The sequence below is a fragment of the Orycteropus afer genome, unplaced genomic scaffold (assembly GCF_000298275.1).
Source record: "Orycteropus afer afer isolate SDZICR_OR568_19922 unplaced genomic scaffold, OryAfe1.0 scaffold00011, whole genome shotgun sequence".
Taxonomy (NCBI): Eukaryota; Metazoa; Chordata; class Mammalia; order Tubulidentata; family Orycteropodidae; genus Orycteropus; species Orycteropus afer.
Genome location: NW_006921598.1, coordinates 11,613,090 through 11,626,806, shown reverse-complemented (window position 1 = coordinate 11,626,806; position 13,717 = coordinate 11,613,090). Strand labels below are relative to the sequence as shown.

General features: G+C 37.2%; 1 protein-coding gene across 1 annotated transcript; it reads left to right on the top strand.

Annotated features, from left to right (window-relative positions):
* Positions 1-5,415: 5,415 nt before the first annotated feature.
* Positions 5,416-7,844, top strand: SMIM8 (small integral membrane protein 8). The gene is given in 3 exon segments (XM_007951019.2): positions 5,416-5,450; positions 5,452-5,596; positions 7,686-7,844. Coding segments are annotated over 3 exon segments (339 nt in total).
* Positions 7,845-13,717: the final 5,873 nt, after the last annotated feature.

The following is a 13,717-nucleotide window of genomic DNA, read 5'->3' as shown; positions in this document are numbered from 1 at the left end:
TCGGGTCCAACTTGACAGCCCATAACAACAACAACAATGACAATAGTTATTTGCTCTGTATACAATACTCTTATGCTTGGGTCATGTATGTATTTTTTTTCCCATTGAATTGCACAACCATTCTGCAGCCATTGGATTGGGGAGTAATTTGTATGGTGAAAGCTCACTACTGAAGCTGGTTTCTGAAACATCTCTTCCACAATTTGGATGATAAAGATAAAACCAAGAAAATCAACGTAAAGCAAGCCATTAATATGAATACAGACACCGTTAGTTTGTAGTCACCCACATAGTGAAATGTTGGCCAAGAAATAGGCATGATTCCTGTGTAATCTCAAGGGGTTGACCTGAAAGAAGATAGCAAATTAAATGTGGTTGTTTGAACCAATCTGCCCTTCCATTGCTACTTTCACTGGTGTCCTAAACTAGATTGATTTTGAAGACCTTGTGGCTACAGATAACTATTTCTCAAGAATGAGAGAATACTGAAATTGCTACAGTGGTGTTAACATGTCAAAATGGTACCAGAAAGTGATGATGATGGTGATCACAATGATGACCATCACATCCATGGGAAACAATTGATGTCAAAGCCAACAGGTACCTTTTCAGAAGCCCTGACAAGTGTAGAAGGTATCTGGAGATTCCTCTCCACCCAAGCAGATATTCCTGATAATGTATTTATTCAATTCAGTGGCATAGATGAATATATCATGACCACTACAACATGAACTGTTTTGAAAAGCTGAACCCCCAGTATTCTCCATAACTAATGAAGTACAAAAGTACTGCTTTTGAAAGTTCTTAAAATGGAAGGTTTAAGGAATAAAGAATACCTGTGTAAACAAAGCTCCATTGAAGAATTTGTCAGAATGTTTAAATTTGAATATTTGACTCTTAACTTCAAAACATTATTGTAATAGAGTGCAGCATTTCCCTCAAATAATTTCATTGTCTTTAATTTCATCCTTTGGAATGTTTCTCCCCTCAGCTTTAGGTAACAGGAATGAGAAGAATAAGGATTTGCCTGTTGTTAGTTGCCGTTGAGTCAGTTCCTACTGATAGCGACCCTGTGCACAACAGAACGAAACACTACCTGGTCCTGCACCATCCTCACAATCCTTGGCATGCTTGATCCCATTGTTGCAACCACTGTGTCAATCCATCTTGTTGAGGGTCTTCCTCTTTTTCTCACCCTTCACCTTACCAAGCATGATGTTCTTCTCCAGGGAATGGTCCCTTCTGACAACATGACCAAAGTATGAGAGACAAAGTCTGGCCATTCTCACTTCCAAGGAGCATTCCAGCTGTAATTCTTCCAGGACAGATTTGTTCATTCTTCTAGAGTCTATGGTACCTTCAGTACTCTTTGCCAGCACCACAATTCAAAGGCATTGATTCTTTGGTCTTGTTCATTGTCCAGCTTTCACGTGCATATGAGGTGACTGAAAATACCATGGCTTGGGTTAGGCATACCTTAGTGTTCGAAGTGACATTTTTGCTCTTCAGCACTTTCCAGAGGTCTTTTGCAGCAAATTTGCCCAGTGCAGTACAATGTCTGATTTCTTGACTACTGCTTTCATGGGTGTTGACTGTGGATCCAAGTAAAATGAAATATTTGACAACTTGACTCTTTTCTCCATTTATCATGATGTTGCTTATTGGTCTAGTTGTGAGGACTTTTGTTTTCTGTATGTTGAGGTGTAATCCATCCTGAAGACTGCAGTAATTGATCTTCATAAGTAAGTGCTTCAAGTCCTCTACACTTTCAGCAAGCAAGGGTGTCTCATATGCATATCGTAGGTTGTTAATGAGTCTTCCGCCTGATGTGTTTTTCTTTATATAATTCAGATTCTCATATTATTTGCTTAGCATATAGATTGAATAAGTGTGTTGAAAAGGTACAGCCCTGATGCACACCCTTCCTGATTTTCAACCATGCAGTATCCCCTTGTTCTGTTTGAATGACAGCCTCCTGGTCTATGTACAGGTACCTCATGAGCACAGTTAAATGTTCTGGAATTCTCATTCTTTGCAAAGTTATGCCTAATTCATTATGATCCACTTAATCAAGTGCCTTTGCATAGTCAATAAAACACAGGCAAATATATTTCTGCTATTCTTTGTTTTCAACTAAGATCCATTTAACATCAACAATGACTGATGTTATTCCATGTCCTGTTCTAAATCCAGCTTGCATTTCTGGAAACTCCCTGTCAATATATTACTGCAACCATTTTTAAATTATCTTCAGCAAAATTTCACTTGCATGTGACATTAATGATAATTGTTTGATAATTTCCACATTCTGTTGGATCACCTTTCTTTGGAATGGGCAGAAATACCTCTTCCAGTCAATTGGTCAGGTGGCTGTCTTCCAAATTTCCTGGCATAGGCTTGTAAGCACTCCAGCACTGCATCTGTTTGTTGAAATATCTCAATGGGTGTTCAGTCAATTCCTGGAGTCTTGTTTTTTTGGCAGTTCCTTCAGTGCAGCTTGGACTTCTTCCTTCAATATCATTGATTCTTGATCATATGCTGCCTCTTGAAATGATTGAATGTAAACCAGTTCTTTTTAATACAGTGACTGTATATTCCTTCCATATTCTTTTGATACTTCCTGCATCATTCAATATTTTGCCCATAGTATATTTCAGTATTGCAACTCGAGGCTTGAATTTTTTCTTCACTTCTTTCAGTTTGAGAAATTCCAAGCATGTTCTTCCCTTTTGGTTTTCTGATTTCAGGTCTTTGCACATTTCATTGTAATACTTTACCTTGTCTTCTCGAGCTGCCCTTTGGAATCTTTTGTTTGGCTCTTTTATTTCAACATTTCTTCTTTAGCGTTAGCTACTCTCCTTTCAAGAGCAAGGTCCAGAGTCTCTTCTGACATCCATTTTGGTCTTTTCTTCCTTTCCTGTCTTTTTAATGTATGTATGGTATTCTTTAGGAGCTCTGGTAACATAGTGCCTATAAGGTACTTGACTAATAACGAGAAGGCTGGCGGTTCAGACCCACCAGCCACTCCTCGGAAGGAAGGTTGGGCAATCTACTTCCATAGTGATAGTGCCTTAGAAACCCAAGGAGGGGTTGCTATGAGTCAGGTCTGACTCAACGGCACATAACAACAACAACAACAATGGTATTCTTCATGTATGGTGTTCTTGATGTCATCCCACAACTCATCTGGTCTTCCGTCACTTGTTCAGTGCGTCAGAGCTGTTCTTCAGATGGTCTCAAAATTCAAGTGGGATATGCTTGAGGTCATATTTTGACTCTCGTGGACTTGTTTGAATTTTCTTCAACTTTAGCTTAATCTTGCATATGAGCTGTTGATGGTCTGTTCCACAGTCACTCCTGGACTTTTTTTAAACTGATGACATTGAGCTTCTCCATTGCCTCTTTCCACAGATGTAGTCTATTTGATTTCAGTGTATTCCATCTGATGAGGTCCATGTGTATAGTCACCATTTATGTTACTGAAAAAAGGTATTTGCAGTGAATAAGTCATTGGTCTTGCAAAATTCTATCATGCGATCACCAACATAATTTTTATCACCAAGGCCATATTTTCCAACTACCAATGCTTCTCCTTTGTTTCCACCATATGTATTTCAAACACCTGTAATTATCAATACATCTTGATTGCATGCTTGGTCAATTTCAGACTGCAGACGTTGATAAAAATCTTCAATTTCTTCATCTTTTGCTTTCGTGCTTAGTGCGTAAATTTGAATAATAATATTTACTGGTCTTTCTTGTAGGTGTATGGATATTATCCTATCACTGACAGCATTGTACTTCAGAATAGATCTTGAAATATTCTTTTTGATGATGAATGTGATGCCATTCCACTTCAGTTTGTCATTCCCTGCATAGTATGATTGTCTGATTCAAAATGGCCAATACCAGTCCATTTCAGTTTTCTAATGCCTAGAATCGCTATGCATTACATTTCATTTTGACAGCTTCCAATTTTCCTAGATTCATACTTCATACATTCCACGTTCCAAGTATTAGTGAATATTTGCAGCTGTTTCTTCCCATTTTGAGTCATGCCCTATCAGCAAATGACAGTTCCAAAAGCTTATTCCATCCATGTCATTAAGGTTGACTCTATTTTGTGGAGGCAGCTCTTCTCCAGTTGTGTTTTGAATACCTTCTGACCTGAGGGACTCATCTTCCAGCACAATATGAGACAGTGTTTCAGGGCTATTCATAAAGTTTTCCAGTAATTTATCAGACAGTGTTTCACTGCTGTGTGTAATGTTTTCAGTGGCCAATTCTTTCAGAAGTAGATAGCCATGTCCTTTTTCCAAGTCTGTATTAGTCTGGAATTCTGCTGAAACCTGTCCATAGTGTGTGACCCTGCTGGTATTCAGAGTACTGGTGGTGTAACCTCTAGCCTCACAGCAACACACAAACCACACAGTATGACAAATTGACTGATGAGTGATGGAGCTTTTGCTCGTAGTACCTAAAGAATACCTTGGTGGTATAATGGTTAAAGCATTTAACTGCTAACCAAAAAGTTGGCAGTTCGAACCACCCGGCAACTCTGTGGGAGAAAGATATGGTAGTCCTGCTCCATAAAGATAACCTTGGAAACCCTATGGGGCAGTTCTATGTCAATAGAGTGGCTGAGTTGGCCTTCTTGCAGTGGCAGTGGTTTTGGTTTTGGTCTTGGTTTCTAGTAGTACCTAGAAGAGAAAAATATTCCCAAAATGTTAACACTCTAGGTAGGAGAACCAGAGACAAAAGACACACTTAGATTTAATAGGAATGATAGATTGAGAGCAGCTAGGAGAAAAACGGTTATTCAGATTAAGGAGAAGAGTGGAGCATATCCTTACCAGAGAGTCACAGACAGGCTAAGAGGAAGTGAGTACAAATAGCTAGTTATCCTCACTGGTTGGCATGTGTGATTGGGTGAGCCAATGGAGACAGGCCGAGGGGGAGTAAGGGGTATTTGCGAGTATTTGAGTAAGGGGGAGTGGGTTGGGGCAGTGACACTGTAGAATATATTGAGCAAAGGAATGCTAGTATTTCCCTCATGTTTATATATGAGAAAGAATGAAAACAGAAAATAAAAAGGATATGGATAACCCATTGACAACTCCATACCCTTAGTATCCCCTTTGTATAATAGGATACAATTTGATTCAGACCAATAAAATTCTTCAGATTTCTGTATAAGTAGCAATACAGCCTTTCCTACCTCATTGTTTTATGTTAAGAGGTAAAAAATAAATTAACCATTTTACAAAGCAAAACTATAAATCACCATTTACAAGGTATGTTTAAAACAATAATAAAATAACTTGATGATCACTTTTGGTATATTTAACCTAGAATTTTTTTAAAAAAAGAATAAGAGAATGATTTTTTAACAAGTGTTATGAAAGAAATACCAGTATGAAGGAAAAAATGCCTCTTTTGTTTTTAGGTAATCATCCCCAAGATGTCTTCAGCACCTGAGCCCCCAGCCTTTAAAAAGGATTCACCCAAAGAGAAAGACTTTCGAAACCCAGGACTCAGAGGAGTCCGCACAACAACCTTATTTCGAGCTGTGAATCCAGAGCTTTTCATTAAACCTGTAAGAAACACATCCAAAATAATGCTTTATGTTTAATGTAACTAGGCTATTAGAAGCAGAAGCTTTTTGTTTTCCTGTAACATTTTATTTCATCATGAAAATTTTATATTTACTAATAAGGCCTGTGAATAAGAGCAGATGTAAGGAAAATCTTAAATCTTTCACCAAGTACACGTATGCTATAAAGTTAAATTTTCAAAACTAAATATTTTCAGAGTATTTAAGAATTATATGGAAAATGGTTGCACTTTAATGGATCAACTTATCAAACTTTTTAAAATTCCATTTTAATTGCATTAATTTGAAGTAATTATTGCTTTATCAGGTACTATTATTAGCTAAGTCCATTGAAATTTAAAAAAAGAAAATTTTGATTATTCTTAATAGACTGCAATCCCAAATTTTGTTAATAATACTTTTATCCAAGGGGTATTGTAGACATTTTGTGAAACATTCTGGAATGCACATTTGCTTACTATAAGTAAGCCAATCATTTATATTCTTGTTGCAAATTTGTGAATATATTTGATTTGATTAATTTTACTTCTAAATGTTGTTGTAATGTGCTGACTGAAAGCAACCCCTCCTTGGGTTTCCGAGGCAGTATCACTACGGAAGTAGATTGCCACATCTTCCTTCCGTGGAGTGGCTGGTGGGTTTGAACTGCCAGTCTTCTGGTTAGCAGTCAAGTGCCTTAGGCACTATGCTACCAGAGCTCCCTTACTTCTAAATAGATGTACATTTTTTAAAATAAATGTAAGTGAAGTCATAAAAAAATGATGAAAATTTAAATGCATTAAACTTTCATTGGAATTTTAATTACATGGCTGCCAGTGTAAACGGCTTTAAAGTTTAATTGATCAACTTAAGAGTTAAATCATTATATGAAAGTAGAATTTTTAATAAAAAATCTTCACACAAATGTGTTCTTTTAATTGCTAAAAGCATTTTAAGAATTGCATATTTTAAAACTGCTCTGAGCTTGTGGCATTTCTTAGATGTCCATCCAAGTGAAAAAGTTTGACCCTTACTCTTTTGATAAGGTTAAGGTTTGAAATGATAGTAATACAGCAGGTATAGTAACAGAAGCAGAAAGTACATACTAATTGAATAGAGAAAAACTTGTATCACTACTGTGCATTTCCACTGACCTAAGAGAGGCCAATTTGTTGAAGTGTACATGTGCAAATAAAGGAGGTTCTGAGTTTGAGAAAGTCACCAAGTGTAATATATAAGACAAAAACATTCTCTGGAATTGTAAATATCTTTCCTATATCTAAAAGCTTTTATTTTTTTCCTCAAACTTTTAATTGTGGTTTGGATGAAAGTTTACATAGCAAATTAGTTTTTCCATTCAACAATTTATATACGTTTTGTTTCGTGATATTGATTGCAATCTTCTCCCGCCACACACACTTTTTTTTTTTTTTAACATCAAAGCTGCATCACTTTGCTTCTTAGGGTTTTGGATTTTCCAGCAGTTAATTGAGGTTATTATAATAGCATGATACCTGTTCTAATTACTGTCTATTTTTTGGGGTAATAGACTACAGCTTCTAAGTAAGCGTGCATGCACTGTTTGTCATTACTGCTGTGCCTAATACATGTCACAAAAGGCTTTTTGCCAGTTATTCGTGACTTAGGCAAGAAGGATAGCATGTATACTTAATTCATCCCTTCCAAAACATGAACTAATAAGAGATTTGCAAATGGGGAAACTTGGTCCCAGAGAGATTAAGTGACTTCCTCGTGTCACACAAATAACACTGAAAACTCAGCACCACACCAATTTCCACACCTTTCATTCTCCCCTGCTCCTCTCCCAACTACCTGACTCTGGAGGTCTGAGATATTCAGGCTGTAGATAAGGGAACGATGGGAGGAGAAGCAAGAATCTTCTATAATCTCTAATAAGAAGTTGAGTTGATTGAATAAAGAATGGGTAAATGCTTATAATTGAAAATATTTCCATAGGAATGCTTTTGTGGTAAAAAAGTCTTGGGATGTTAAGAGGAAACTACAACAGATATTTGGGTCCCCTCAGATGATTCGTTTTAATGAGGCTTTGTAATTTTTTTTTCTTTGACAGAGCAAATCGATAATGGCTTTTGGATTGCTAACTCTTTCACTTTGTGTGGCTTATATCGGTTATCTACATGCAACACAAGAGAATAAAAAGAACCTCTATGAAGCTATTGATAGTGAGGGACACAGTTACATGAGGAGGAAAACTTCTAAGTGGGATTAATAGTGCTGCAGAGTTTTATTAAAGGCTGCAAAATCTTCAAGTGAAAGACTTTATGAGCACACAGCATCATGGTCCTTGTTCTAGAATATGTTAATGAGAAAAGAAGATAGCAGTTGCAGCAGCCCCTGTAGTAAATTTTGTCTTCTCAAAGCTTCAGCCATCTGTTTTTCCCTACTGAAAGAAGTTCGTACTGTGTTTCGTTTTATTAAATTATCTTACAAAAATGCCATGAGGATGGAAGTCATTTAGTAAATTATTAAGTCCTCTATAATAAAAGTACTCAGTGCTATAAATTTGCATAGTATTTCCAATATTTGAAGGTGAATTGTACATTTGTAGCTGTTCTGAAGGTTTAATTTTGTTTTGCTATTTGTAAAGAACATGTTCATTTTCTACCTGGTATAGAACCTCTATTTGTGAAGAAAAGGAGAAAGTAATTGAAAAGCCTGCAGACAGCAGTAAGGTGTGAGAAATGAAAACTGAGTTGACTCTGATAAATACTTTTTTTACAGACTCACCAGTGCTTCACATATGTTGGTTTTCCATTTCAGCTAATTTTGGTCCTAAATTTTATTTTAATGGAAAAGATACACAACAACTATAATAAAAATTAAATAAGAGAATAAGCCAAAGTAATTGAGGTTTTTCTTTAAACAAAATAAAACAAAATGAAAGGACACTGTACTGAGATTTAATGTTTTCATTTGACTAAAACGGTTACCTATTTTATATTTGTAAATTAATGTCACTGTGATTTTATAAACTTAAGAGCAAGTGTTCTTGGACAAACCAATAACTAATTTTATATGGAAAGGCAAGAGACCTCATATAAGCAAAGCACTATTGAAGAAGAACAACAAAGTAGGAGGTCTCACATTCCCAGATCTCAAAATCTACTATACAGCCGTGAGTAGTCAAAACAGCCTGGCACTGGTATAACAATAGACACATAGACCACTGGAGCAGAATTGAGACACCAGAAATAGATCCATTGACCTATGGTCAGCTGATTTTTGACAAAGGGCTGAAATCCATTAAATGGGCAAGAGGGGTCTCTTTAACAAATGGAGCTGGCAAAATTGGATATCTATTTGCAAAAAAAATGAAACAAGATCTGTACCTCACACCATACCCCAAAAATTAACTCCAGATGGGTCAAAGACTTAAATATGAAACCTAAAACTATAAAGTTCCTCAAGGAAAAGTAGGGGCAAATTTAAATTAAAAAACCAAACTAATTGCCATTGAGTCGATTTGACTCATAGCGACCCCTCCTTGGGTGTCCGAGGCTGTATCTCTATGGAAGTAGACTACCCAGTCTTACTTCCGAGGAGTGGCTGGTGGGTTTGAACTGCCAGCCTTCTGGTTAGTAGTCAAATGCCTTAGGCACTATACCACCAGAGTGGCAAATTTAGGGGCCCTAAATTTATGGCATAAATAGACTGTCAAGCATAACCCAAAATGCACAAATAGCTGAAGATAACCTAGATGAATGGAACCTTCTAAAAATTAAATTTTTATGTGCTTCAAAAGACTTTTCCAAAAGAGTCAAAAGAGAACCTACAGATTGGGACAAAGTATTTGGCAATGACATGTCTGACAAGGGACTTTCAATAAAATTTATAGAAAACTCCAACACCTCAACAATCCAATTTAAAAATGGGCAGAAGACATGAATAGACACTTCACCAAAGAGCAAATACATGAAGAAATGTTCACGATCATTAGCCATCAGAGAGATGCAAATCAAAACAATGAGATACCATCTCACCCCAGCACTAAAGGTACAGTTCAACAAGACAGAAAGTAACAGATGCTGGCGGGGATGTGGAGAGATTGGGACTCTCATACATTGCTGGTGGGACTGTCCAATGATACAACCACTGTGGAGAGCAGTATGGCAATTCCTTAAAAAGCTGGAATTAAAAATACCATTTGAGCCAGCAATCCCATTACTAGGTATGTATCCTAAAGAAGTGAGGACATTTTATGCACCACCAGTGCCCCTTAAAAGCCAGGACAAGGACAGATGAACACCCATGTTCATTGCAGCAGTATTTACAATAGCAAAAAGATGGAAACAACCTATGTGCCCATCAACAGAAGAATGGATAACCAAACTATGGTGCATACACATTGTAGAATAATACTGTGCAACACTAGAAAATAAAATAATGTAGAATCTGCAAAACACTGCATAACGTAGGTGAACTTGGAGGACATTATGCTGAGTGAAATAAGTCAATCACAGGACAAAAACTGTATTAGTTCATTATTGAAAAAGTTAAGGAAAGGTTTATATATAGAAGGACACTTTCTTTGTTGGTTACCAGAGGTTGGAGCGGAGGGGAGGGAACACTGCCAAAAAACCAATCCAAAACAAAACAATGCATTGACCCATGTCACTTTAGTTTTGTGTATTTCATGGTACATAAATTATAGTTCAATAAAATATTTAAAAAGAACAAGTATTCTTATAGTTATTTTTTAAAAAGAACTACCCAACAAATAAGAAAAGAACGTCTCCTTACTGTTCAGAGTTTACCTTATATAATTTAAATTTTGCTGACAAGGGTGCTAAACCTATTTTATTTCCAGATGCTTACTCCTTTATCCAAATCATTGTAATTGGGGGCAGTAGTAAGTCTCATCTCTGTACTTCTTTTTTTACTAATACCATGGCACAAGCAGAGTTACTATCATAATTTAGTTTTAATTTCTAGTCCTTTATTGTGGTTTTGCAATGTATGTAAAATTTATTATATCTGATTTTTAGATATTAAAGAACTTAGCTAATTAAGTTCAACTGCCCACCAGCCTCTGGTAGCATAGTGCCTAAGGCACTTGACTGCTAACCAGAAGGCTGGCAGTTCAAACCCATCAGCCACTCCTTGGAAGGAAGATGGGGCTGTCTACTTCCGTAGTGATACTGCCTCAGAAACCAAGAAGGGGTCTCTATGAGTCAGTTCTGACTCGATGGCACATAACAACAACAACAACCCACCGCCACTCCTCAGAAGGAAGGTTGGGCAATCTACTTCCATAGTGATACTGCCTCAAAAACCCAAGGAAGGGTCACTATGAGTCGGGGCTGACTTGACAGTACATAACAACAACATAGGCAACTAAATTGAATCTTTACTAAAGAACCTGTATTATTCTTTGCTATGCCTCTCTATATAATACGTTTCATGTAGTTTAAAACCAAACTCCATTGCCATGGAGTCAATTCTTTTTTTTTTTTTTTCTTTATTAATTTATTTATTTCTTTTATTTGGGTGAAGATTTACAGAGCAAATTCACTTTCCATACAGCAGTTCACATATACTTTGTCTCATGTCATTGACCACAGTTTACCACAATTCAACAGTTCACCTCCCACTTCCTTCCCATAGTTACCTCTTCCTAGTGTCCACCCCTCCATACTCTGCTGCGCCCTGAGCTGTCTCCCTGTGCATAATAAGCAGCCCTTCCTTCTCCCATGATTGTTCTCTCCAGGATGTGTGTCTACTTGAGGTAAATGTTTAACTCACATGCCTGTACATTGTTTGGCTGGAAACCACAGGTGTGGGTTCAATTCATGGAGTCAATTCTGACTCACAGTGACCCTATAGAACAGAGTAGAACTGCCTTAAGAGAGTTTCCAAGGCTGTAATATTACAGAAGCAGACTACTACATCTTTTAGCTGTGGAGCAGCTGGTGGGTTTGAACCACTAGTGGTCTGGTTAGCGCTTAATTAATGCACCACCAAAACCAAACCAAATTCACTTCCATCAAGTTGAATCTGATTCAGAGCAAGCCCTGTAGGGTTTCCAAGCCTGTAAATCTTTACGGAAGCAGATGGCCTCATCTTTGTTCTGTGGAGTGTCTGGTGGGTTTGAACCACTGACCTTTTGTTAGCAGCCAAACGTGTTAACCACTGCACAGCCAGAGCTCCTAATGCACTGCTAGTGCTCCTTAAAATGAACTTTGTTGTTGCTGTTGTTTGGTGCCATTGAGTAGGTCCTGTCTGAGTGAACCTATATATAACAGCAAAACACCGCCTGGTCCTACACCATGCTAACAATTGTTAACTCTATTTGAGCCCATTGTTGCATGTACTGTGTCAGTCCATCTCCTTAAGGATCTTTCTCTTTTTCTGTGACTGTGTACTTTATCAAGCATGATGCCCTTCTCCAGGGACCGGTCCCCCCATGACATGTCCAAAGTATGTGAGACAAAGTCTTACCATTCTTGTTTCTAAGGAGTATTCTGGCTGTATTTCTTCCAAGACACATGTTTGTTCTTTTGGCAGTCCATGGTGTATTCAGTATTCTTCACCAACACCATAATTCAAATGCATCAATTCTCCAGTCTTGCTAATTCTTTGTCCAGACTTTGCATGCATATGAGGAAATTGAAAATACAGTGACTTGAGTCAGGCATATCTTAGTCCTCAAAGTGACACCTTTGCTTTTTAACATTTTAAAGAGGTCTTTTGCAGCACATTTGCCTAATGCAATACATTGTTTGATTTCTTGACTTACTTCCATGGATGTTGTTTGTGGACCCAAGTAAAATGAAATCCTTGACAATTTCAGTATTCACTTAATCATTTGTCGTATTGCGGTGGCTTGCATATTGCTGTAATGCTGAAAGCTATGCCACCAGTATTTCAAATACTAGCTGTGTCAAAAATAAAAGGAACTTAGGTGGTATAAAATTATTTTTAAAGTTTAAAGTATTATTCTTTACTTTTGCTTCCCCTGTGTACTTTGTTTACCATAGAAACGGTTCTGTTTGTACTCAGATATTTTAATCTCACATTGCTGTGTAAGAATTCTTTTACTCTTCAACAAAATAAGTTAATACTTGGCAGTGGGGAGTATTAGTTGGGTGAACTATCAAGCACAGGGAAGCAGAAACTGTACAGTGTGAAGCCTTAAGCCATGTCAATCTTTGCGAGTGAAGAAAGGTAACAGTAGATTTGGTCAGGCACACATGAACCATAGCCAGTGTGAGTGAAGAATCACACTGATTTTTAGGAACTCTGATACTTTCTACAGGGTTGTTACAGGTTCTAGCACAATCTTTGTGTGTGCAGAGTTTCAAAGCTGCCTATTCTCTGAGCATAACTGATAAAGTATCTTTTGAAATCGTCGTAGAATTTTTGAACATTGGACTTCGCCTGGTCCAGTCCTTTCAGTTTATAGTTAAGAAAACAAGCTAGATTCAATAGTTAAAGGACACCTGGATCTCTTTGCTCTAAAGTCTAGGGGTCTTTGTACCACACAAAATTGCCCTTATGTGTGAACATTTACTTTATAGAAAGCAGGCACATTAGCCCTTAGAACATTTCTGTGTTGTGAAACTATTGTGTAAATGACTGTTGACTGTTATTCCTGAAAAGACCATCAGAACAGGCTATCGATCAAACAGTGGACAATGCCACTTTCACAATGTCACGTCTATCTCAGAAGAAGATGAAAAGATATTTACAATATTTTGGAGTCTGAGCTCAAATCGTTAAAGTAGGATCTTTCAATGTGGGAATTTGTCTGAGATCAGCTCAAATTCATGACATTATAAATTAGATCTTGAAGCAAGTCTTAATAAGTTAACTATTTGATAAGCAGTCTTTTGCCCATAGGTAAAATGATCTTGTTCTGATAGAACAGCTACCTATTTGCCCAGGTGAGAAAACTGTCTGAGGAAATGTATAGTGACCAGCAGTCCCATTTTTCCCAGCATTGAGGGGATTCTTGGTATACAGGACTTCAGTCTTAAAACAGTCCCAGGCATCCCAAATCCATTAAATGGGGAAGAGAATGTTTGTTTAATAAATGGTGCTGGCAAAACTGGAGATCCATTTGCAGAAAAATGAAACAAGATC